The sequence below is a fragment of the Lichenostomus cassidix genome, chromosome 1 (genome assembly GCF_008360975.1).
Source record: "Lichenostomus cassidix isolate B80296 chromosome 1, HeHo_3.0, whole genome shotgun sequence".
Classification (NCBI taxonomy): domain Eukaryota; kingdom Metazoa; phylum Chordata; class Aves; order Passeriformes; family Meliphagidae; genus Lichenostomus; species Lichenostomus cassidix.
The window spans coordinates 38,596,690-38,620,930 of record NC_139479.1 but is presented as its reverse complement, the minus strand read 5'-3'; the positions used below and the strand labels follow the sequence as shown (position 1 = coordinate 38,620,930).

The window sequence follows — 24,241 nt, the reverse complement described above, 5'->3', positions numbered from 1 at the left end:
TAAGGTAAGTATATCAGAAACCCAAGTTGTAATATGGGTTGAATATTTAAATCCCATAGAGCAAATCAAAAGAAATATTTGTATGTGCCGCATACAAATGCACAGAGTGCTTCTAAGAAGACCTTTAGCATATGTTTCTTGCATTATATTCTGTGCCATTGTATATCATGTTCCCAGCAGCTGAGGAATAATATATACGAACTCCTGTGATTTGGCAAACTATACAGTTTCATTTACGGACCTTTCCAGGATTATGAAAAATCTTGGGAATGCATTTATTTACACAGCATCAACCCAACAAAGGAATGGAAATTTCCAGCAGTGGCTCCCTTATAATGCTCTTTGTTTAGGAAAAGCTACCCCAAGCCACTGTATCTTAGAGACGATGCGCCCTCGTGCTTGGGCCAGCTCCAGCTCCCACTGCCTCACAGGGAGGCCTCTCCCAGCTTCCCTCCCTCTCCTGGCTGTGCCGCAGACCCCGGGAGGGCTACCCAGCCACGTGGGATCCATCCCATCTCAATGCAGCCCGTGGCAGGACTATGTCCCAGGGGTGCCTCTTGCAAGGGATGCCCAGGAGCATCCCTCTGGCATGGGGCTGTCTGAGACTCCATCAACCCACAGGGATTATATTGCACTTTGTAGGGAATTGTATGTCGGGGCTTTCTGTAGAGCTGGGAGGGAGGGAGCAGCGCAGCCCCCACACTCCTCTTGCCCAGGACAGACTGCTGAGTTTTGAGGTGCCACTGGCCAAGCTAGATCCCATCCCAGGGTGACAGCAACAGCACAGGGTACCTCTGTGCACGCTGGGCTGCAGCACTGTCAGCCCTCCCTCCAAGAGCACAGGGCATTTGCTGTGCTTTATGTTAATTAGGCAATGTGTATTCCTTTCACTGCAGAGTGGGGAATTCAGGAATTTGTGATAAATTGCTACCTTTAAGGAGCATCAGCCTTAAGAAGCCTAGGCTCAGGTGCATCTCTGTGCAAATATGAAGAATGCTGGTGGCATTTAAGTGGCATGGGCCACTGTTACATTATCTTTTTTAAAAGTGGCCGAGTGAAATGTTAATGTCAAAGAAAAATGCTTTATAAATGTGTTTTGTGTCACAGTTGAAGGCTTTTCTCTTAGAAAGATCCATCTGGGGACAAATCTTGAACCTTTACAATAGAGCAGAAGGGGCTATATTAGCTAATTCTTGTGCTATACTGGTGCCTACGTTGGTGCAATGAGTCCTGAGGGAGTTATGCCAGGTGGGGAGAGAAGGAGACAGATTTTACTACACGGGGCTGCAAAAGCTTCTAAGCAGGGTAGAAACTCATACAAAAACATTTTCTTGCCAGCTTCCCTCCTTTCCACTCCCCAGCAGGCATTCAGTGGCTCTTAATCTGTTTTCCTCCACTCATTAAAGAGCTGTGTCCAAAACACAGAGGGAGAGGGACTCGGATGGCACATTGATATTTCCCACAGGGAGAAGTTTCACCGGGAGTCGGGAGCAGGATGGATCTGTATGCCTCCTTACCCTTTCCACCTGGAAGTGGCCCCTGGAAGAGGCAGCTATACCTATCCCAGGGGACACAGGTCTGCAGAGGGCACAGGATGGCACCTCTGGGCTTCTCCTCAGCTAGACACTACTCCTCTATCCTTGTTGGCTCAAGGAAGTAAATGCAGGGTGAGTTGCTTTTGGAAGGGCCATGCTGTGTCGGCACGTTCCCAGTGCAGGCAATGCTTTGCTATGGGCATGGAGTGGGAAGACACCCAGTGCTGCAGACACCTGCCCACCATCGTGCCAAAACCTGCTCTGCACCAAGCAACCCACCAAGGCAACTACCCACCTCCAAAATCCCTCTTTAAAAAGCATTAACGAGCACTCATGAGCCTCATTTCAATTTCCAAAGTAGGATCTAACTAGAGAGGTAATGTTCTGACCAGATGGCTCTTTTTAAGCCTTACTGAGGGAATTCAGAAGCCTGTACAGCCAAAATATTGTTTCAGTTAATTTAAGTAGCAGCAGCCTTGCTGCCTTTTCACTCCTTTCTGTGCTAGCCAGCTTTTTCAGGGACCTGGAGTGGCTCTCTGCAAAAGCTCTGTCAGTTGAAATGGAGAATCACAATAAAAAATGGCTGTTCAATCCTATTCAGAAAATGAATCTGAAATTAGAAAAAACACGAAATACAAAAATTACAATTCCATTCTTGTTGGCAGAATGAGCCTCACTATTATTTTTCTCAACTCTGTTGTATTTTACAGCTTCCTTTCCCTTCAGTATCATATGCCATCTATGTGCCCTGGAATCATTTACTTTCCAATTGAATTTTCTAATTTATAGTTAACAAATTACTTCCATGACTATAAACCTCAAGTTAATTCCAAATTACTAAATGAAGGGCATCTGAGGATCCAAAAGTCTTAATATCAGTTTCTTTTCATTTTTCCATATAATAACCATGATGCTCACTAGGGAGAAAAAAATGCATGATTGGATAGGCTGTTTGTCCAGGAAGCTGCTTTTGTGCTATAAAATAAAGATTTGCTTGGCAGCAGCAAGTGTGCTCTCTAGGATTCTTCCGCTCCCAATACAGTGTAAGACAGAGAATGAAAACCAGGGGAGAATATTCCTGATTTTTAGAACTTTCCTCTGCTCCTTTAATTTTATTCCTTCCTGCTCTAGAAGAACACACAGGAAGGCAACAGCTACAATGAGAAGGTAACTAAAGAAAATGCAAAGACAGCAACAAAGAAAACCCTCTTTCTGCCTTTCATTCAGGGATCTTAGATTGTTTTCTCAGGGAGTGGGAGAGACTTTGATGTCCTGAAGAGTTTCTGGAGCTGGACCAACCAGAATCCCCAGGCCCAACCCAGCTGAAAGAGCTATCCCTGGTGGTTCAGGCAGCTTGGGGAACTGTAATAAGGAAAACCAGCTTGTCTGACTCAAACAGCAGGGCAAAACCCTTATATATGGGCTGGAAACAGTAACACCAGGTGGAGAAGAAATGAAGGACCTTGTAGGTCCTTGTTCTTCATCTTCCCTGCCCCACTGCGGACTTGAAGGATCACAAAGTCCTTTCTACCTGTTGGGCTTTAGAAAGGGCTTCTTCTGTCAGAGTTCTTGCACTGCTGCTCGGGAGTTATTTGAGGCAAAAATCAATCTCTATTTCATGTGGTTGTTGCTCTTTCTTTCTCGACCTTTTGTGTCCTTCCATCTGCTCCTAGAGGTAGAAGCCTATCTCAAACAAACAGGTCTGCTTCTGGCATTACAAACTGATTTATCCTCTGAACTCACTGACTACTTCTACTCCAGTGGAAGATTACATGGGCAAAAAGAAACAAAAGGCAGTGATTTCTAATGTTTTCTTCATATCAACAAAATGGCCACAGAAACTTAATGGTAATGATACTTTGCAGAATTCCCTCCCCATCCATGCTTCAACAGCTCACACAGACCTACTGAACATCTTCTCTTGCCAGAAGGATATCTTTAGCAAACCTTTTCAGGGATCATTTATTTTCCCCAAAGATTTTGTGTACAAGTGTCTTTCCACCCATAATGTTACAGAAAAGGGGTGAATGTGAAAGGGTCCAAAGGAGATGACATGGAAATATGTAGCCCAAAAAGCTTTGTCCATACAGCTATTGTACATATAGGCACAGGCATATGGACATACAGCTTGACATATGTGACTGCACTGGTTATTTGGGCATTTCTTACCCACTGCAAAGACACTTAAAGCCAGAGTTATGTGTGAGCCTGCTCTGGAGGCAGGACAGGCCTGAGCAGAGAGGAGAGAGAGGCATTATCTTGTCACAGTCTGGAAAACATTCTCAGTTGACCCAGATATCACTGAACACCTCCTAGCAGCTCACTAACCTTTGGAAGTTCATTATGAGAAGGTAGAATCATGACCCAGCTCTTTATGATGGCTCTTTGGCTAGAACTTGCAGAGGAAAAAAATTAATTAAACCTGCATTCAGCACCATCACAGCTGTTAGCTCTTGACTTCCCCAAAAATATGGTCTCAACCTTCTGTTTCAAGAGAAATCATTCCTTTGTACTTAGGATAATCACTCCTCCCCTAGGCACAGACCCAATGCCATTTGCTGTGACCAGGCTCCTCTTCTCTTTTGTTCATTACCTGTAAACAAATCCAAGTGTTCTTTTTAAGCCCCGAAGCAAAGACTTCCAAATTTTCTCTGCAGGCAGTCAGTTAAACAATGTGTCTTTCCATTAATCCCAGGGGAATTATCTTCCTGAATGCCATGTTTTTTAGGGGAGCCTCTGCCATCCACCTGCTCCCTTCCCTCTGCAGAAGACCAAATCTGCCCTGCTTGCAGAGCTCAAAACTCTTATTTCCTTGTAACAGCTAATATTGTGCAGGATTAGAGGTAATGTTCTCAGATCTAAGTAGATTTTAGTACATTTATTCCTTGTATTTTTGGTGTCTCAAAAAAGTTATAACTAGACCTTTGGGTTTTATAAGTGGGCAAGACACTGAATTACCATGGAAATAATTAGTGTTTCTCAACTGTGGATCAAAGATCTCTTATGTCTGAGGACCTGAGGATGTTGTCTGTACGGGTTAAGAGGTACACAAGGTTTGCCCTGGCTAGCTGGCATCATCCCATCTACTCATTTCCATTTAGCCTGGCATCTGCCCACAAGTGCTGACACAGGTCACAGGGGTTGGAAGGGCACTTACATAATTACTTATTTACACAATGACTGTATTCACACACAGCCTCTGGCCCGTGTTACCAGAGCAGTGTGGGAGCTCTGTTTGACTCACAACATCTCCTAATGATGATGGGGGTGGGGGAGAGAAGGGTGGCTACCTCATTGGTCCCTTTATGCCCGTTTCCCCCATATCCTAGATGCACATCCCCTCAGAAGACTGCCAAGTAGGACAAGTAGATAACCAGACTGCCACACACTCTGCAGGGATTTGGTCTGCAAAGGAAAGTATTGCTAGCAAAACTATTGAGAAAAGTAATTGGAAAAAACCCAAATCTTTATCAGTGGGGCACTATTTCTAACCATGTGACAGCAGAGGACCTCCCCTCACTTGTGAGACTGTCATACAATCAGTGGTCCCCTAAGCAGTGGAAGAAGGGGTTTTGCAATTCCACAAGCATTAGATAACCTCTATTTTAGACCAATTCTTAATTCAAAATTCAGCAGCAGGTGATTTCTTGTCCACATTGCGGTTTCCTGGAACATGCTCTTGTCTTCCTTTTTCTTTTCTTCCACTGGCTAACTACTCAGAGTGTCTCCCATGCCAAAGCCCTACCTACTCACCAGGATCCCCAGCACCTTCAAATCTGCCATCGAAGTAGCCTAACTGGATTTCCAGAGTAAGCTGCTTTTGAAAAAGTTGGTTGTCTCTACACAGTGCCTATGACAGCCCTTATGTGGGCACACACAACTAATTAACCTAGCTCTACTGGCTATATTCTTTCATCTGATGTAAGACAATTGAGAGGTTTTCTTTCTACTCTTGACAAGCCACGATCTTCTTGCAACCTATATAAATATCTTTGAGAAAATCCTGGCAACTGTCAGGGAGTTAAAGTTGTTTGCTACATGTCTGATGAGATCAAGGCATCAAATCAAAGATTTATTAGCAAAGGCTGGACAATGATTGAGCAGACCACAGCAGTGGTTCCAAAAACAGAGCATGGAGTTCTCAAAACCAGTGCTTATGCTTGGAGTCCCATCTGCCAACAGACAGGGAGCCAGTAGATGTTTTGGAATTTACAGGAGTTATTTGATACTTCGAAATTTACATACTTGCTTTGTCTTAGGAAAAACAATCTTCATATTCAGTACTAATGTAGGTGATTAATAGATTACAGTGGTCTAAGAGCTGAGAGTTTGCAGTAACCCTCTTAGTGAGCTCATTGCAGTCATTGGGATGAATGTGGTTAGAGGCACAGGTAACCACAGATGGAGCAAATGCTGAGGAAAAAGCCATGAGCATTCCCAAGTGCAGGAGTACATCTTATTCTTGTGTATTGTCAACCAAAGGGGACTAGCTCATCTGATCACTGTCCCACACGGCCCAGAACAATTAGTGTTTGACTTTAATTAACTCAAATACTTTGATACACAATTCAGAGATAATTGTGTCACATTACTATGAGGTGCCTTAAATGTTCTGTATCATGATAGTTTTATCCCACTTATTTCTCTCCTTAATTCAGTAGTACATAAAGAAATAAAATATGGTGAGAGTAAAATCCCATGTAAAATTGTGTGTCATATAAAAAGGTTTTGATACAGATGAAGAAGCATAAAACTTTACTTTCCCTGATCTTATGGAAAAACATTAAGGGTACCTCACTTCTCATCCTGTCCATCCCGTTGTAGTCAAAGTCAACACAATTCCATGTGTAACACAATTCTATTATACCCATGATAAACACTGCAAGGAAATTACTCTTATCATTTCCTCCCCTCTCCTGGTTGCACCAGAAAATATCGATCCCCGGACAACAAAGAAAACATGGACACTGCATCCTGTGCATTTAACTTCTAGAAAGGTAAAATGCTTTTGGCCACTAGAAACCACTATACTCTGGTTATTAAATGGTCATATAGATTTACCAAGCTCTAAACTACTCCCAAAAGTTTCACAAAGTGAATGTTTCTGAACATGGGAGACACACACACAAAACCAGAAAATCTTCGTGTTCCAGGAAACACTGCATTAATATTTTCATCTTTTGGTCATGGCAAACGACAGACCAATGCTGAGACTCTTTCTGTGACTTGATACATGTAATTTCTTATAGGTAAAGGAAATCTTTAAGGATTACATATAGATATAACAAGAGCAATGTTCAAGATCCATGGCAACATGCAGCCAGGGTTGTATTCTAAGTTGTCAAAGCAGAGCCCTCAATTACATGTCAAATTTGCTAGATCTGAGCTCTGCTGGAGTGACTGCATTTATCTAAAAGGAAATTCATTAGATACAAGCATAAAGTCTGCCAAATTGATGTGTTACAAACTTTGGTTCTGCATCTCTTCAGTCTCTCCACAACCACCTGGAAATTTGTTGCATTTGTTATTACTGCACAACGCATTTGCCCTCCTTTATCATGAGCCTATATGTTCATGTCCTGACCTATGAAAATGACTGTTCTGTCAACTCTGCCTTATAGCTTCTCTTGTCTGTAGGCTGCATCCTTGCATCACGTGGAGCTTACCATTCTCAATTCCCTTTTTTCCCAGACTATCATTTTTTGCCATTACTTTCTGAGGAAGAAAAAAACAAACTAGCAGCTTTCTATAATTTTAATTCACTCGCAGCTGTTTTCTGTATTGACAAATCTTCTTTGTTCCATCCTCACAGCACTTTAGGATATACTGAAATTCAAAGCAGAGCTGTTAAGATCTTACTCAGCCTGGCCTGCATCTTGCATAAATTGCTGTTACTTTTTTTAAATGTTAACACTGTCCTAACAGAGCGTTAAATATCACTGTGAATAATACTACATGCTAGAAATAAACCCCTTTAGTCTTTCCTTGCTTGTCAGTTGGGAGGGACTTTTATCTAGTGTGCATGATGACCCAAACAGGGAACACTGCCCATTCAGTTTCTTCCTTGATTCCTCCTTGATATGCTGCCCTGACAGAGCCATAGAGAGCACAGACAGATCATAGAGAGGCTGAGGGAGCACAGACATTTTGTATTTACAAACGCCTCTGCTGTGTTGTGCTGCCTTCACAGCTGTACAGCCAGGACCAGCCTAAGTGCCCTTACAGATCCCATGCATGGCAGACTGGTGAGTGCTAATGTCACCCTATTTCTAGCAGGGCTTTGCCTTCAGCACATTCACTGTGTGGCTGCATGAAGGGCAGCACTGGAAAGGCACAGAAGAATCTGTGCTGCATCACTTAAAATGGGGGCAGAGTCTTTGACCACTAAGCTGCCCATTCCTTAGAAGGGCTGCACTTCCAGGCTGCTGTCTGGTGAATGCCACAGTTGTCCTCCATTCCCCCACTTCTCCTCCCACCTGAGTTGCTTGCATCCAGGTATCATCACCCAGAGGCTGTGCCCATCATCTGCGGCTCTGCCTCCTGGACGCTCCTTCTCCCAGCTTCTCCATCAGCCTTTACCTGGAGGACCTGTCTCTTCCCAATGACACATTTGATTAGCTTGATGGCAGAGTCCCTTTACATGTTTCTGAAGAGGCTCCCTCTGAATGATTTATACGGTTACATGGTGAGCAAGAACCACAGCCACCGAATGCAGTGGATGCAAATCCCAGCCTTGCATTACCCACCCGCCATTGTTCCCATTCATGCTGCAAGCTTCCTTAAGAGCAGACCCTTGGTCCCATAGTTGAACTACTGGAAGTCTAAGTACAGGCTGGAAGTGTGAGATTGTTGAGAAAATTAGCCAAAAAGAAAATTTAGATCTATGACTAAATTAATCCCCAGATTAATGCTATCAAAGCAAATGGTGTTTATAGAAAGTCTTGTTTTCTTTATATTCATGTGAGAGAAAATCAAAAGAATGCTAGAGGCAAATTTCATCTAGCAGAATTGGAAAAGAGAGCATGGGGAAAAAGCTGTAATTACTGGTATTTCCTATCTGTTGAAACCTGTGGGTGGAAAGAGAGTCAGTGAATAGAGTATATTCAATGGCATTAAAATCGGTTTCTTTTTCTGGACTTTAGCTCAACACCGCAAATTAGCAGGGGGAAAATAAGCCTCAGAGTGAACAGGCAGAGAAGCCAACTTCATGTTACCCTTTGCTGTTAGGAAAAAAAAGGCATTTTTTTCCTTCAAGAATTCACATTCCTAGCAACCCAGAGTACAACTGCACACTGACAAGCAGGGAACGAATGGCAGTTCTCATGTGGTTCAGTGTCCGTGTGTCTACATAGACACCATTATGCTGTTTTCCTTTCCAAACATGTCATTTTAATGAAGAGAGGACAAGCATGCTGTTTAATTAACCCCTGCTTTATAAAAAAGACATTTTGACCCAGATTCATCATGGTACAATTTAGGTACCTGCAGGGGTACCTGACTTTAGATCATTCTGTATCCAGTCAATGGAAGGGATAAGACCCTCCCAGCCATGATTTGGACCACCAGAGATCAGAATTGACACTGCTAGGTGCCCATCTCTCTCTGCAAACTATTGCAGGTACTTAGGATAACAGCACTCCTAAGTCACCCTAAGAACGAGGAAGGATGATTTCAGACCTCAACATATTTCTACTTATGACTGTCATCGACATGAAAACTCCTCCTGTAAGCAATAGCTGTTCCTGAATTAGCTTTACTCATTCCTTGGCTACTGAATTAGCTGTTACTGAATAGGCATAACTGCCTACAGAAAAAAAAGGACAAGTAAAATCTGTTTTTCTTACAGTTAAAAAAAATGTACCTTGCCATTTGAGATCACTGCATAGAACTGAATTATTCTGAATAAGTCCTATGTCATAAAATCTTTACTTAGTTCCCAATCTTTTTTCACAACAGTTAATAAATAGAATAGTTTGAGGAAGCATTTTCTTCAAAGTTTTAAAAGTATAACTGAAAATTACTGATATGTTGCTATAAGTAAAAATTGTATCGTTATCATTATTATTAATAATAATAATAATAATATTGTTGTTGCTGGAGTAAAGTAGGGTTGATTATTTGCTCTGTAAACCAAAAAATTCAATTCAAAGCACCAACCCTTGAGTATCTGTCAGTCCCATTATTCTCCAAACCTACCTGAAATATTGCAAAGTAGAGTAGGAAAATCTACTTTGAATAAAAATAATAGTTTTTGCTATTATGTTTTCAGTGGCTTTAATACAACCTGCTCTAACGTGCAAAAATACTGGTTTGTATTTTGTCTTAGCTATTCCAGAACATGATTTAGTATTTCATTAATACTGCTTCAGTTTAGCTAGATATGCCACTGGAGGAACACATTTCCTAAGCATATTTGTAAATGGGTTATATTTTCACTTTACTTACTGAAGTCCTCTACTTAGTGATTATCAAGCCTCAAATGAAAACCAGAAAATGTTTTGTTCTCATCTGCATCTCTCACTGCTCGTGCACAGACACGCATGGTGCTGTCATCCTTACTCTGCTCTTGGTTAGCCTCGCTCACTGTCACACCCAAGGCCAGCCTGTGATCCCATGTGGATTGCAGCAGGACATCCAAAGGGTGTGCAGTGCTTCACAGAGATGCCCTATGCCATGCTGGGGCCAGGCCCTCAGTTCTGAATTCTTCAGGGAAGGGATTGTGCCTTTGTACTTGGATTTTTGGGTTTGTTGTTTGGGGGGTTTTAATGTGTCAAACTACTGTTAGAATTGCAAATAAGATTTTTTTTTTTTGTCTATTGAACATTAGCGTGTCTTAATGTAGTGTTTTATCTTCCAAATCCTACCTCAGCAACACATGTGGATTAAAGCATCTAAGGGAACAAGTCAGGTTTGGCCTTATTTAAAGGATATGTCTTCTGTTTAAGATTTAACTGTGACTCATAGTCAATTGTTTTAAACTTGTCACCATGGTACCAACAAAAAATCCTTATGAATACAATGTGACTTTTGAAACCTATCCTGACTCTCAGATTGCTGTCGCTGAGGCACACAGAGTAGTGCTGCATCCATTTGGGGAAATTACCTATATATGGAGCTGAAGTGGCTTTACTTTGGCTCCAGAGGGGATTTGGGCAATATTGTTGTGCCACCCACTTGGGTTTTTCAGCTTTCAGCGCAGTCCCTGGCTCTCAGCGCAGGGCCAGCTTATCTTTAGCCCTGGAGACCTAACGGAGAGCTGCAGCAGCAGCACAACCTCAGCAAACCCCAGAGCCAAGAAAACTTCCCTCCACCCCAATAAACACCCATTGCTGTGTCCTGACAAAGATAGCTTCTGTCTTTGCCCTCTGTCTGCAGGCAGTTCCACCCTGGCCCTGTGGCACAGCCCTGGATGGATGCTGGATGGTGACGCCGGAGGTGGGAGGCAGAGCTGCCCCCAGGTGCTGTGTCTGCCAGCCCCTCTCCCCAGCTGGCACACACGGCCTCACTGCTCTTGGCCCTCAGTGTGTGTCAGCTAGAGCGGCTGAAACAGACCAGCTGCACACCGGGCTTCTCTTTTCTCTCTCTTTTTGCCTCCTCTTTGGAGAGCTTGTTGCCCTCCACATTTCTTTAAATACACTTGCCCCATCCCAATTAGTTTGTCTCCTAAAACTTCTCCAGGATTCCTGAAGTAGCTGATGTTTCTTGGCAAACAGATGTGTTTTTAAAGAACAAGGCAAGCCAACTACAATTTCCAGAGGTGTCTCAGGAAGTTCATATTCTCTCTTTTCCAGGGAGCGTTTACTTTCCGCGGGAGCATGATCGACATGCCATTACTGAAGCAGGCACAGAACATTGTTACGCTTGCCACAGCCATCAAGAAAAAATGAGCTGGTAAATGAAGCTCTCGCCATGGGGCCCCAGTAGCTGTTTTAAAAGATGACTATAATACTTGGGGGCGGGAGGGAGGGGGGCAAAATTAAAGACGTCAAGCTTAAACAGAAATTCATTTCCATTTTGCAGATCTGTCATAGTTTGCTTGCCAGAATTGCTAATTAGTAAAACTATTCCCAACTCAAACCACTGCTCACTCCTGCATGGCCCTTGTACTACTTGTAGTCTGCAATGAAGTTACATCACCAACTCTGTGACATCACAGAAATAACTACACAGAAATGACTTCACTGACGGAGAAAAGCAAAACGTAAGCCCTGAACTCTATTAAAAGAGCAGATGAAAACTGATTCAATTATTTCTGTTTCTATCCGTGCTTCTTCCCACTCTGATGCAGAACTCCTGGCAAAAAGGAGAAAGCCTCGAATAATTATGCACCCCTTGAAATAACTGTGATGAAAATCTTTACCCTGTGTGAGCTTTGCGATCTCTCCCCACACCACCCTTCTGTAAATGTGCAACAGCCATTAAAAATAATGCTCCAACAATGCAGGACTCTTGACTTTCTTCTCTTTTTTTGAAGCAGTCGCTATTCAGAGAGTTTCCTCCTGGAAGCGTCCAGCCCGGGAAAGGTTGGACGGCAATAAACTTGTAGTTTTTGGAGACACAATGCAGCAGAACTTGTGCATATGGTCTCGAGTCAGATTTACATCACATTAGGGATACGGCTACAGATCATGTGGGCTGTGTGGTTAACGGGCTTAGTAAAGCTGTTTTGAAGAGGTTAACCCAGCTTGTAGTAAGGGTAAATAAACATAACAACCAGGCATTGTCCTCTATTCAGCATGTACTCTTATATGGAGGGCTAAAGGGTATTGAAGCTGCAGAGGATCAACTTGTGGTTGCCAGAGGACTCCAATGAAGTTTGAAACACCAACAATCAGAGATTTTGTTTCTGTTCCTCATTAAATCATGAGCTTTTGTGCTCAGACTATGAACGACTGTTCTTTAAGAAATTAACAGAATGGGAAGTTTTAAACTATGCACCAACCTTTTCATGACCTACACAGCAGCAATGCTGCTGCACTTAGACAAACACCGCGGGGAAGGCTGTTCTGTTTATTTAAAATTGTAAATAGAAAACAGTTGTTTTTTAGTTTCATTTCTCACCGCCTCCATGGCCATTTCACGTATGGAGCCACAGTGCCTAATTCCTCCCGTTTCCTGTCTTGGTGTGTTTCCCCTCCGTCTCCGAGCAGTGATTTCACTCACTTTGGGTTATTTTTGGTTTAATTAAGGGGAGAGGAAAAAGGGGGAGGAAGAACCCCACCAACCTGCCCGCGTGGAAGCAGCGAGGAAAGGGAGCGCGGGGCGGCGGGAGCGCCTCTCCGCGGCTCCCCCGGGAACGGCGGGGACACGGCGGGGCTCGGCCCGGAGCGGAGAAGGAGCGGGGCCAGGGGCGTCACCCCCCGGGGCTGCGGGGACACGGCGGGAGCCGGCCCGGGCAGCGGGAGGGCAGCCCGCCTCCGCCCTTCTCCGCCGGGACGGCCCCGAGGGCGCGGGGCGGGCGGGGGCAGCGGCAGAGCCCCCCGCAGCCCCTCGGCGGGGTTCGGGATGAGCGGCGGGACAGACCCCCCTCTCGCCCCCTCTCTCCCCCTCCGCCCCCCGGGTCCCGTCCGAGGGCGCTGCGCCGGGGGATCCCTTACAGCGCGGGGACCTCCGGGCTAATCTGATTAATTAAAGACTACCTGCTTATATTGCAGCTCCCCCTCACCCCCGTGCGTTTCGGGACACCCTCCGTTATTAATTCCAGGCTGACTAAATTATGGGCAGCGCTATTAAAACATTATCAGAACTAATGAGAAACAATTACTTAGGAGATGAGCTGGGACGAGCCGTAGCCGGGCACGCGTGTCGTTCTCCTCGCAGATTGCGTTAATAAATCATCAGGTGCACGGCAAGGCGGCGGCGAGGCCTGGCGCGGGGCACGGAGAATAAGATATATGAGATAAGGGTTGTTTGGGGTTGGTTTTTTGTTGTGGGTTGGTTTTGGGTTTTTTGGTTTTTTTTTCTTTTTTGGCATAATTTTTTCATTAATCTCAATAGGACGCGTGTGGTGTAGATGGTTTTATTCCCTCAACACCGCGCAGGAAGAGGGGGGGGGAGGGAGGAGTAGGATGAGGATGATTTCAAAAACTCATGTCTTCATTGTTTTACTGAAGTCTTAATGACAAGGCGTGACAAGCCCGCGGGAGCTGCGCGGCCGCGGAGGGCAGCGCGGGGGGCGGCGGGGACACCCCGAACCCGAACCCGAACCCGCAGCCCGCCCGCGCTCCGCGCCTCCTCTCCCTCGGCAAACTGCAGGGATACGAACACACTCTGCTGAGGTGTTTCCGCGCACCCTCCCACCTCCGCTGCTGACTGCTGAAGGAACTTCGTGACCCGTACGCGGAGAAATCGAATATGCAAATAAATTGCTGCATATATTCAGATTTCTCCTTAAATTTCCCTGACACCCACCCCTCCGGCGGAAAATCCCGCTTCCTTTTAACAGCCTTAACGATTTTTGCTTTATCAAAAATAAAATCCGATTTATTTGGCTTTTCCGTTTACTTTCCGAAGCTTTCCGTGATTTTCCGGCTTTATTCTTCTCCTCTTTCTTTCTTTTTCTTTCTCTCTTTTTCTTTCCCGCCTGGTGCTAGGCAAGCAATTGATGAAACAAAACAGATTATAAGATTAGCAGCAGGATTTTGTGCATATTAATGATAGGGAAGGGCACCGAATGGGTTTGTAATTGCAGATCTTGCGCTTGGGATTGGGAACTGTAGCCCTGCTGCAGCAAAGACCCCCCTGTGAGGTTTTCACATTGGAACTTAGGGGAAAAGTGAAAAAGTAATTACCAGAGCACAACACTGAAATGTTAAAGCACTTATTCTTTCCTTCAGCGTCCTGTTTTAAAGGGGGAAAACGGGCAAAATGGAAAATAAATTACTTTCAAATAAGTAGGTTAGCACCTGAATGCTGGTGCGCATTTTCCCGGCTTTTTTTCTTTCCTTTTTTTTTTTTTTTTCTTTTTTTTTTTTCAAATTCTAGCAATTATTTAGCCGGGCATTGCCGACCATCCAAGCAGCAGAAAAGGGGGAAGGGAGGGCAGGGAGACCTCGGGAACACAGGGGTACTGCGCCTGTGAGGTTCGGAGAAAATATCGCCAGGAAAGCTGTTCAAAGCTGCGGCTGGAAATTTAGAGGGACTTTTCTGGGGTGGTTTTTTTTTGTTTGGTTTTGGTTTTGAAATCGGGACTTAAAAGGAAAAAAGATTGTTTTGGTTTCCTCTTCGACACAAACATCAAACGGTATTTCAGCAAAGCATGCATTTCACAACCACAAAATCCCATACAGGAACAGCGTATTCCTTGCGAAATCGAGAAGTAACCTGACACTGAATTTTAACTCTTATTAAGGGTTTCTCCTTGTTTCTTGAGCTGCTTCAGTCCCCTCTGAGCTTACTCTTCCTAAACTCTGGATTTTTGCGTTTCAAATCCGGTGCTCCTTTACTGACTTTCCTAATCCTTCTCTCCTGTGATTAACAGCCAGAGATGTCTTAGCTTTAATGGCACCTACTCGCGCGTATTGTTTTAATTCTGTTTTCAACGGAAAATCAATGTATCTGGTGGAAATTAGGCTTTGAAAACTTTTTTTTTTTTTTTTTTTTTTTTACGAGCCAATAAAACGGAGTATCTGCTCCTCGGGCAGTAATTTCTGATTTTGAATTGGAAGGGGAAGGGGGTGGGGGGGTGGGGGAACCAACTTTGACCGCATTTCATCCATCCCATCGCTCCAGCCCTCTTCTCCCACTTTCACCTCCCTCAGGTTCAGAGCACGGCAAAGCCCCGAGGCAGGGCTAGTTTGTAACAGCTATTATAAAGATTAAAAGGTGGGAAGAAGGGAATAAAAGTTCATGCGGGCAGGTATAATATTATCTATTTTTCCCCGTTGCTGCGGCTGGGGAGCCGCGCACCCCGCGGAGGGGAGCCCCGGGGAGCGGAGCCCGGCGGGGCGGGGGGGACACTGCGGGTGGCTTTGGGGTGCTGGCATTTGCACCAGGTGCCCCGCAGGTCGGGGGGGTGTCCTCCCCACTCGCAGTCGATAAGCCGCCAGCAGAGCCCGAGTGGCAGGAGGAAAACCCCGCAGCACTCGGCATTGCCGCGGGACCGCCGGGATGCAGCCGGGAGATCGGGGGTGGGAGGGATGGATGCATGGATGCAGGGATGCATGGATGCATGGATGGAGAGCGGCTCCCGGCTCTGCACGGATCGGGACAGTCCCCTGCCGTCCTGGACTGCTGTCAGGAGACCTGGACACAGAGGAGAAAGTGAATGAGGGAAGGAAGGCAAAAGAAGGAAGAGGTGATTTAATAATATTCTTTACTCTGCCACGAACACAACTGATGCCCACAGCATCCCTTCAGTCGGGACCAGGGTGCCCATGGAAAGGCCACCTGCCAAGTGGCACATGGACACATCAGCCTGGCACCCGTGGTGCCTGCAAGGGATAGTGCAGAAATTAGTGCTCCTCATTTCCATCACACCTTCCCTTCCCCTCGCAGTCCCCACTTGGTCTTGTCCTCCTGGTGTTCCTCAAACCTCCCTTTGCCTCCCAGGGCTGGGTGTCCCTCAGTGGGAGCAGAATGGGGGCTTTTCTGCTCACACTGGGGTGCAGGGAATGGGATGCACAGTGGAAATGTCCTGTGTGTGCCCACACTGCATGCAGGGCAGAGGTCAGATAGCCTCACTATGTGTAGGGTTACTGCTTCCCTAGTTAAGTCTGAAGCTCCCAATATGTGATATCAAAGCCAATACCACAAGGTGCTGCTCAGAATGACATCTTCAGAAGTGCAATAGGCCCTGTTTCTAAAGCTGTTGTAGGTGCCTGCTGGCATCATTTGAAGCTGATCATCCTAGAGAGAATGAGGAGTAATAAATGCCTATGCTACCTTCTTGAGTCTCTGTAATTTAAAATGTGGCTCCATGTAGCTGTGTATCTTATAGGTAGAATTTTACTTCTACTTCTTCTGGTGTTGCTAATGTTATCAATCACATATACCAGCTAAGAATTTTTTGAACTGAAGCTTGCTGAAGGTAAAAACCCTGTCTCTGTGTAAGACAAGACTGCCATAGCCTAGAATTTATGGCAGACTTTCATGCTGCTGGGAAGACCTGGTCTAGGCTTCCAGATACCTGACTTCATTCCTGGCTTGCCTTTGCAGTAGTCCCTAATACATTATTAGTGTTTGTGCAGGTTTGTTATTCTATGGGATGCCACTGTGAATGCTTCATATTAACTCTCCATGTCCTGCCCTGTCTAAAAATGCAGTTCAGACACAGTAGTGCATGTATCAAGGCAAACCTGACCTGACCAAGGCAAATCACAGACAGCCCTGCCTCCAGATTTGTCACCAAGAGGCCTCTGCTTGTATAATATAGAATTAAATACCTGCAAGGTGAGGGGGGAACCAGTGGCAGTGGACATGCAAGAGCTGCCTGGTTACATCATTGGTATTACTGTGTGAGAGCACAGGCTGGGGAACAAAATACCTTCCACCCTCTTCAATCATCAGCACTTGGGTCACCAGTGAAGAGTTTGTGTTTTACTTTAAACTACTGGAAGGACTTCCCCATGTCTGTGGTACTTGGAGGGAGTGCAGGGAGGAGCAGTGGTCTCTCACAGAGTGCCTCAAAACGATCTTGCCCTGCAGAGGATGCCCATCCCTGCCTGCCCTGTGGCAGTGCTGTGCCTCCACCTTGGCACTCGTGTGGCTTCTGGGGTCCTTGTGAAAGCTACCTGCTCATCTGAAAGCATTCAGGCTCTTTCAACTCCATATCATGACTCTGCTCAGAGACCACGTAAAATATGTAGTAGGTAGAGACATCTATTGCTTTCCTTACAATCAGTTTTGAAAAAAACAGTTCCTCCTGAAAGAAAAGACTAGTCCTGTGCTAATGGTAAAATCTGTATTGGTGCAGTTCTAAGGTTTTGCAAAGAGTTACAAAATCCAGAGGCAAGCTGGGATAGCAGACTTCATCATATGGACTAGTTGGTGTCTATTTTGTTGAATATTAAGATTCTGCCTTAACTTACAGAAAAAGGCACACACTAAGTTCAGTCATAAAAGGTAAATATGCCCCTACATTGTGGCTATATTAGGCAATTCTTTTTTAATGCTTTACAAGCATTTGCTAAAGTGGATACATGAGGGAGATGTGTACAGAGCACATTTACTGCCAAAGCCTAAGGAAATTAGTGTATCTTTGTGCCTAGGTTTTCATAAAGCATGCACATTCCTGAGTACAGGCAGACAGAGAAAACTGGATGGCTGTCCCATTTTATGTGGAGGGAAGATGTAAAGATCTGTGCTTGATTCCTGGTCTTGCTCCCCCATCACTGACATCAGTTTGTGTCAAGTTTACCAAAAAACCCTGCTGCTGTAACACTCCATTTGAGAAGCAGGGGGGAAAGGATAATAAACTTTTTTTTAATTGCTTCCCTGGCTATAAATTAGCACGCATTGGGCTAATTTTTTTTCTGTGAACAAAAGCACAATTGACAGCAAGGCTTAGGGAAAGTAGGAAGGGAGTTCTGAGCCTCAAGGCTCCCCTGCGTATTGAACCTGAGCAGGGGGAGGCCTTGTCTGTGCCCAGAAGTTGAAGGGCACTGGGAACTACAGCAAAACAATAGGGATTTTTATGTTTCACTGTTTTTGCAGCTGCATCTTCCCCCTCCTCCTCTGCCCCCATTATTTCATGTGAGAACCAAGTATGAAAATAGAAGCCATGGCTTTCCCTCTGGATACAGCCAATGTGCATAAAACCAGGGCAGAAATCAGGAGAGATCTATGGTTAGTTATAACTCAGTGTTATGGGAAAAAGCAGAAATTGTTTTTTGCTTCAACACCATATTTCATGTCTGTAAATGTAGGGCTGAAGACCACGAACTGCACTGTGAGTTCAACGTGCTCCTCTTTGCATCCCTGAGGCTCCTGATGGCATTTGCAGAGATGCTGGCAGAACCCACTGAGTTCTGCCTTTATAGCTCCCCTTCCATGCATGCCTCCCATTCAGCCTTGGAATATCTGGCAAACCATCTTTTCCCATGGTAAAAGCTCATCTGAGGGGATTTTTCTCCAGAGCTGTCTGGGGAAGCCCTTACTCTGCTTCTCCTCAGGTGCATCCAGTTACCAACCTGAACAAAGAACCGACTACAAGTAAAAGTAGAGAGTCGTATAACACAACTTGCAAAGCAAATTTTAACAAGAGATGTGGCTGAAGAGGTGGGGGAATTACTGGTAGACAGTGGCTGAGAAATGGCTGAGGAATAGGGATGGTGAGGTCAGATGCATGCCTATTGTCTCATACCCTGCAGTGGAGTCATCCCTTGTTCTCAGCATCCATGAGCATCTTCCCTATTTGTAAAACAAAAATATCTAACTGAAGACGTTGCATGATGAGATGAGTTGCTAAAGGAAAGGGATGAGGTTTCTCTAGAAAAGGCAGGCTAGGTAAGCATCTGTCACAGGGCCTTTGTGAGGGGGTGGACTAGGTGTCTACTTTCTATGAATGTTTTTTTTACACTATAGCAAAATTTTTGCGCTATAAAATGTATAGAGATAGAACAACAATAGAGGAAAAAGAGTTATCTTAGAGAACGAACAAGTGAAAAATAGGAAATTTCTTCTTCTATTCCTTTCTATATTTTTTCATGCTGTGCTTCCACCTTAATTTGCTGCCTAAATATCTACACTAATTAACAACTTCCTCCTTTGAAAAATCTCTTTCTTTCTCTTTCTTTTTTTCTTTCTTTCTTTCTTTCTTTCTTTCTTTCTTTCTTTCTTTCTTTCTTTCTTTCTTTCTTTCTTTCTTTCTTTCTTTTCTTTCTTTTCTTTCTTTCTTTTCTTTTTCTTTCTTTCTTTCTTTCTTTCTTTCTTTCTTTCTTTCTTTCTCTCTTTCTTTCTTTCTTTCTCTCTTTCTTTCTTTCCTTCTTTCTTTCTTTCTTTCTTTCTTTCTTTCTTTCTTTCTTTCTTTCTTTCTTTTTCTTTTTCTTTTTCTTTTTCTTTTTCTTTTTCTTTTTCTTTTTCTTTCTTCTGTAAGACCTACAACACTACTTTTTAGAGAGACAAAGAAGTCTCTGTATTTTTGCATGGGGCTTACCTGATTTATTCAATGTTCTTCTTAACTCAGTGCACCTTGGCCCCAGGGAGCAGATTGTGGTGGGCTGGAAAACCCAGATTATGATCTTCTGAAGAGGCAGGTATCCTGCCTTATCCACCATGCATTCACTTGCAGAGATCATCTGCCTTCTGAGGTACCTTTCCTTACCATTTGTAAGGAGCCATGTGTGCAAGTCCCTCTCCCATGGGAGTGTGTCAAGCCTGCCTCCAACCAGAGATCTCAGTAGATGCTGAAGGTGTGACCTGGAAGTTGTGATTCCCAGGGTGAGTTTTCTGACAGGTGCTGATTTTGTTTCATGTATCAGTGACACAGCAGTGACTCCAGAGCACCAAGTCTTTCGAGTTAAAGCACGCTCCTCCTACTGCTGGTCAGGTTCTGACCATGTTTATGTTCCTTAAAACGGCAGGTTTTTTATTTTGCATCTTATTTTAAAACAAATTTACCCCATAGGCATACCACTTTTCCCTACTGTATTATAGAATGGAACATTTGCAAAAGTCATTACAATTCTCACATTTGAATCAATTTCAGACTAATGTCCTATTATCCAAGGTTGTCTGTTTGGGGGGTTTTTTGCATTATCTTGGGTGGTTTTTAATTTGGTGCATTCTTCACTGTTACCATTAGAATTATACAAAACATCTTGTTGACAGAGCTGTGAAATCCTTTAAAAGCAGCAATTGTCTAAATTGAAATTTGTTTCATCCAAAACAATGTCCTGGACATCCAGGTGGTAATAAACATTTTTCAAATGCATACAAACTGTGAATTGTATTTGAAATTAAATCTCTGCATTAAAATCTGCATTGCTCAACCTCCCTCTGGCAGCCACTGCTCTTCTGAACAGTGACATCTTCCCTGGCACTGGTGGGGCTGGAGTTCTCACAGAGATGTTGCTGAATGGTTTCCTATCACTTTTCCATACTGGAACTTTATAGCCACAAATGCCAAAAAATACAAAGGATGCAAGGTGTGTGAAGAATACAGGAGGGGGCCACCTTGGATTTAGTAAGTATGGACGTTTTGTCCTGACAAACAAGGGTGGAAACCATTTTATAAACCTCTATTAAAGCAGCATATTGCTGATGTCACAAATTATGTCATTTTTCAGCAAGCTGTTAGGTAGCAGCAGGATACTTAGAGGTCCCAATCTGAGTTCACAGCTTGAGGCCTCATCATCCATTGAAGTCAAGGAAATACTCCAGTCCCCTGGCCCTCTGTTTACAAATAATATATCAAGAATCAGGATGCCCACAAATGAACTTTCTAGCACTGAGCTAAAGGAAATACATTTGTGACTGTATATTTCTTTACATATACACATACATAGTATGCATTAGTCTATTTGTGTATGTGCATGCCTGCATTTGTGTGTAATGCAACTGAAGTCTGCATTCTGACATTAGGTATTCTTTAAACCATCATTTTTCTTTATTCCTTGATATATAGAGTGGATTCTTCATGACCAATTTTGCACACAGAATCCCCACCAAAGTTAGAGATATCTACATCAAAAAGGTGTATACCAAGAACTCCTATTTTTTTCTCCTCTTTAAAATAGTGAGGGTATAAAAGACCCCTGATTTAACAAAATGCACATAGGAAGAGATTCATTTATAATGGAGTTGAGAGGATTGTGCAAAATAAAATAACAGAAATGTCTATATGCTTACACATACGTACAGCAGAACAGCTTGTTGGAAATATCCTCCTCTCCTGGATAAACCATATTTACTCAAATATGTGCTTTTCCCCCCACTAGAGTGGAATACACCATTGTGTTTTTCCAACAATTCATATGCACTTGGGAGACAACAGTCTACTTTAGAAGACATAAAATACATAGTATGTGGCCTGAGGTTGCCAAACAGCTGAAGAGAAGGAATTAAATTCAAAGCTAGCTGTGCCAAATTCATCAGTGGGTGCTTTTAGCCCCCCTACCCATGTACTAGTGGGATCCAAAGATGCAGTATCAAGGCACAGCTTTGAATTTCCTGACTTTTGCCAGAGTGTTAACATCACTCCCCTGGCAGAATGAGGGTCCTGGCAGGAAGATGGATTAGATGGCCAAACATGGCATTTCAATCCCCACACCCTCTCCCTCCACTGATTCCAGTATTTTGCTACTTATTTACCAATGTAGTTGGCTGTAACTTCCTCCACTGGAAATACTACAGGGTTGGATTAGCTTTTCCTCTGTTGCATATCCCTGATTTAATTACAGCTGCAGCTATCCCCCACTATCTGCACCATAAATGCTGTTGCTTACAGAAACATGATTACAGGATTAGAGTTATTGGGCCCTTGCCCAGACGAGTGCAGTGACACAGCATAGCACTGGCACCTCTGAAAGCTACGCTGACCTCAGGCATCTCTACATCAAAGGCCACGGCCACAATCTGAGCTTCATTAGCTTTCAAGGCTGAAGTTACAGGAGCACTACTTCCTCAGCCACTAATGGGAAACATTCTCCTCCATTTGCTGTTGAGGTGTTAAAAGTTCCTCTTAACGGCAGTTACTGAGCTACAGCTTCACTGGTATCCCAGTAAAATAAAAATGAGTTGTGGAGTGGGAGCTGAGTTCAAATTGAAAAGCTGTGTTGGACATCCCTTACTCAAGCAAAGGGCAGTCACCAGCACAGGGGTGCTTCATGAGCAAGGACTACAGGAGGAGGTGCACCCCAAATCCCAGACTGGGAGCTGTGGGGAAATTCCCACAGCTCCTGAAGGGTTTCATATGGTTGTAACCAACTGTTTAATGACTGAGGCATCTGAAGGATGCTCTGGTTTTCATTTGTAGGATGTGATGCAGATGATTATGCCACTAGCTGCAGCTCAGAGCACAAGCATGATCAGGTCCATATTCACCATGAGAAATCTGTGAACTGTGGTGATAACTCTTCCAGCCTTCCCTGGGTTGGTCTGAACCTGCAAAGAGCAAACTTGGGAGGTAACATTTAATTCCAGAGAGAAAAGCTAGTCAGAGAGAGAACCACTAGGTGACAAAGCACTTGTTTGGAGCAAACTGAATTTTTCCTCCTAGAATACATTTCCTATGGGGAAACGTCTCTGAAATGTCATTATACATCAGTTCCTCCTTACACAGCTGGAACATTAGTGTTTCCTTTGTCTTGTCTATTCAGATGATGCATTCTGGCATACAGGTCACCTCTTACTGTGTTTGCACAGTTCTAGCAAAGTAGTTTGGGGCTTGCAGTCTTTGCCCTAATTGAAGAAACCAGGTAAGTGTCTAGATGATGTGAAAGAAACCCAAAGGTTTCATGACTCTCTATCCAGAAGGGAGATGAAATATTTGTTCCATCCAAATACTTGAGAATGGTATCACATAGTCCACCACAGTAAGCACAGAAAAGCAGGAACTGGTTTTGTATTAGAATTAAAAGGCTGATATACATAATTTGTATTAAAAGATTTCAATAAGCATTATTTTAAAAAATATTAAAAAATAAAAAAAGAAAATGAGGAAAGTAGAATAGAGCTAGAGGATTTACAATTGAAGGGCTTGCTTTTCTTTCTTCAGTCCAGCTAGCCTTCTCTGGTGCTTTGCCTATGGGATTATAATTTCTACTTTTTGAGCTGGGTCTGAATAAAGTAGCTTGCCCATGAGCCTCCCAGCTGGGCCAGCTGGATAAGGTGGGCTGGTCAGGTGCTGCCAAGGATAAGGCAGTGGAATTACAGGCTGGCCTCTGCAGCTAAGCTGCTTCGTCTCTTCAGGAGGTAGGAGACTTCCCCAGGTCTGAGGAGCTTCTTGTGTCTGGAAGATTTTGTGGAAGATATTAGCAGGCTCACATGCCGGCTTCAGAGTTTTCTCCAGCTTGAATGTTTGATAAAGCTCAGAAGCCTTCTTCATCTGGCAAATTTAACTTAATCTCTTGGGTTTGTTCTGCCCTAAGCATTCTCTTCATGTTATCAGAGCTCATTTCGGTTTCCCAAGCTCAGGGCTGGGTTAGGAACTGAGGCATGTTTATAAAGTAGAGTAAGAAGAATTCAGCTGATTTTCAGCTAAGCACATTTTCACCACAGAGATTTACAAAATGGCATTTATTTCCTAGGAAGTTGTCACTGGATTTCTTTTTAAATTAAATTACTATCATTCAAAGAAATAGGAAATTCCTCCTTATGTGTACATTTTTCATGAATTACTGATTCTTTCCAGGCTTTCCCTTTTTCAGGGCAGTGACCCCCAGCTCAAACACTGCAACAGCTCTTTGACCAGTGACGGCTTAAGTATTGCAGCAGCAGCCACTGCTGTTACAGCAGAAATCCAAGCCCTGTGCTTTGCAAACTTGGCAAGTATGTGATGTTAATTAGAAGCACTCACTCCCTTTACTGAGTAAGATCAGGGGTGGTGTGGAGGCATAGGTTGACCCAGGGAGAGTAAAGAGGGCTCTTCTCCCTGTCAGCACCAGGACCTGCAGCCCTTATCATTGCACAACACACATAGAGCTCCACAGACATTTTCATTATTTGAATTACTTTCATTTATCATTTTTATAATTTTCATAGTTTTCTCACTTTGAGTCAAGGCAGTGTGTGAAGCATGGGACTGTTAAGTGGACACAAAAGGCTTA

General features: G+C 43.9%; 1 protein-coding gene and 1 long non-coding RNA gene across 2 annotated transcripts in view; one reads left to right on the top strand and one right to left on the bottom strand.

The window, feature by feature from the left end:
- CLYBL (citramalyl-CoA lyase) overlaps positions 1-11,974 on the top strand; it is a 166,924-nt gene extending 154,950 nt beyond the window's left edge. Inside the window, exons 8-9 of the mRNA XM_085057187.1 lie at positions 11,327-11,426; positions 11,556-11,974. Of these exons, the coding sequence (XP_084913313.1) occupies positions 11,327-11,422 (96 nt within the window). The 3' untranslated portion in view covers positions 11,423-11,426; positions 11,556-11,974. The remainder of the gene's footprint in view (positions 1-11,326; positions 11,427-11,555) is intronic.
- The window catches only part of LOC146444561 (uncharacterized), a 71,178-nt gene that overhangs the window by 32,819 nt on the left and 14,118 nt on the right, over positions 1-24,241 (bottom strand). The gene's annotated exons all lie outside the window — the stretch shown is intronic.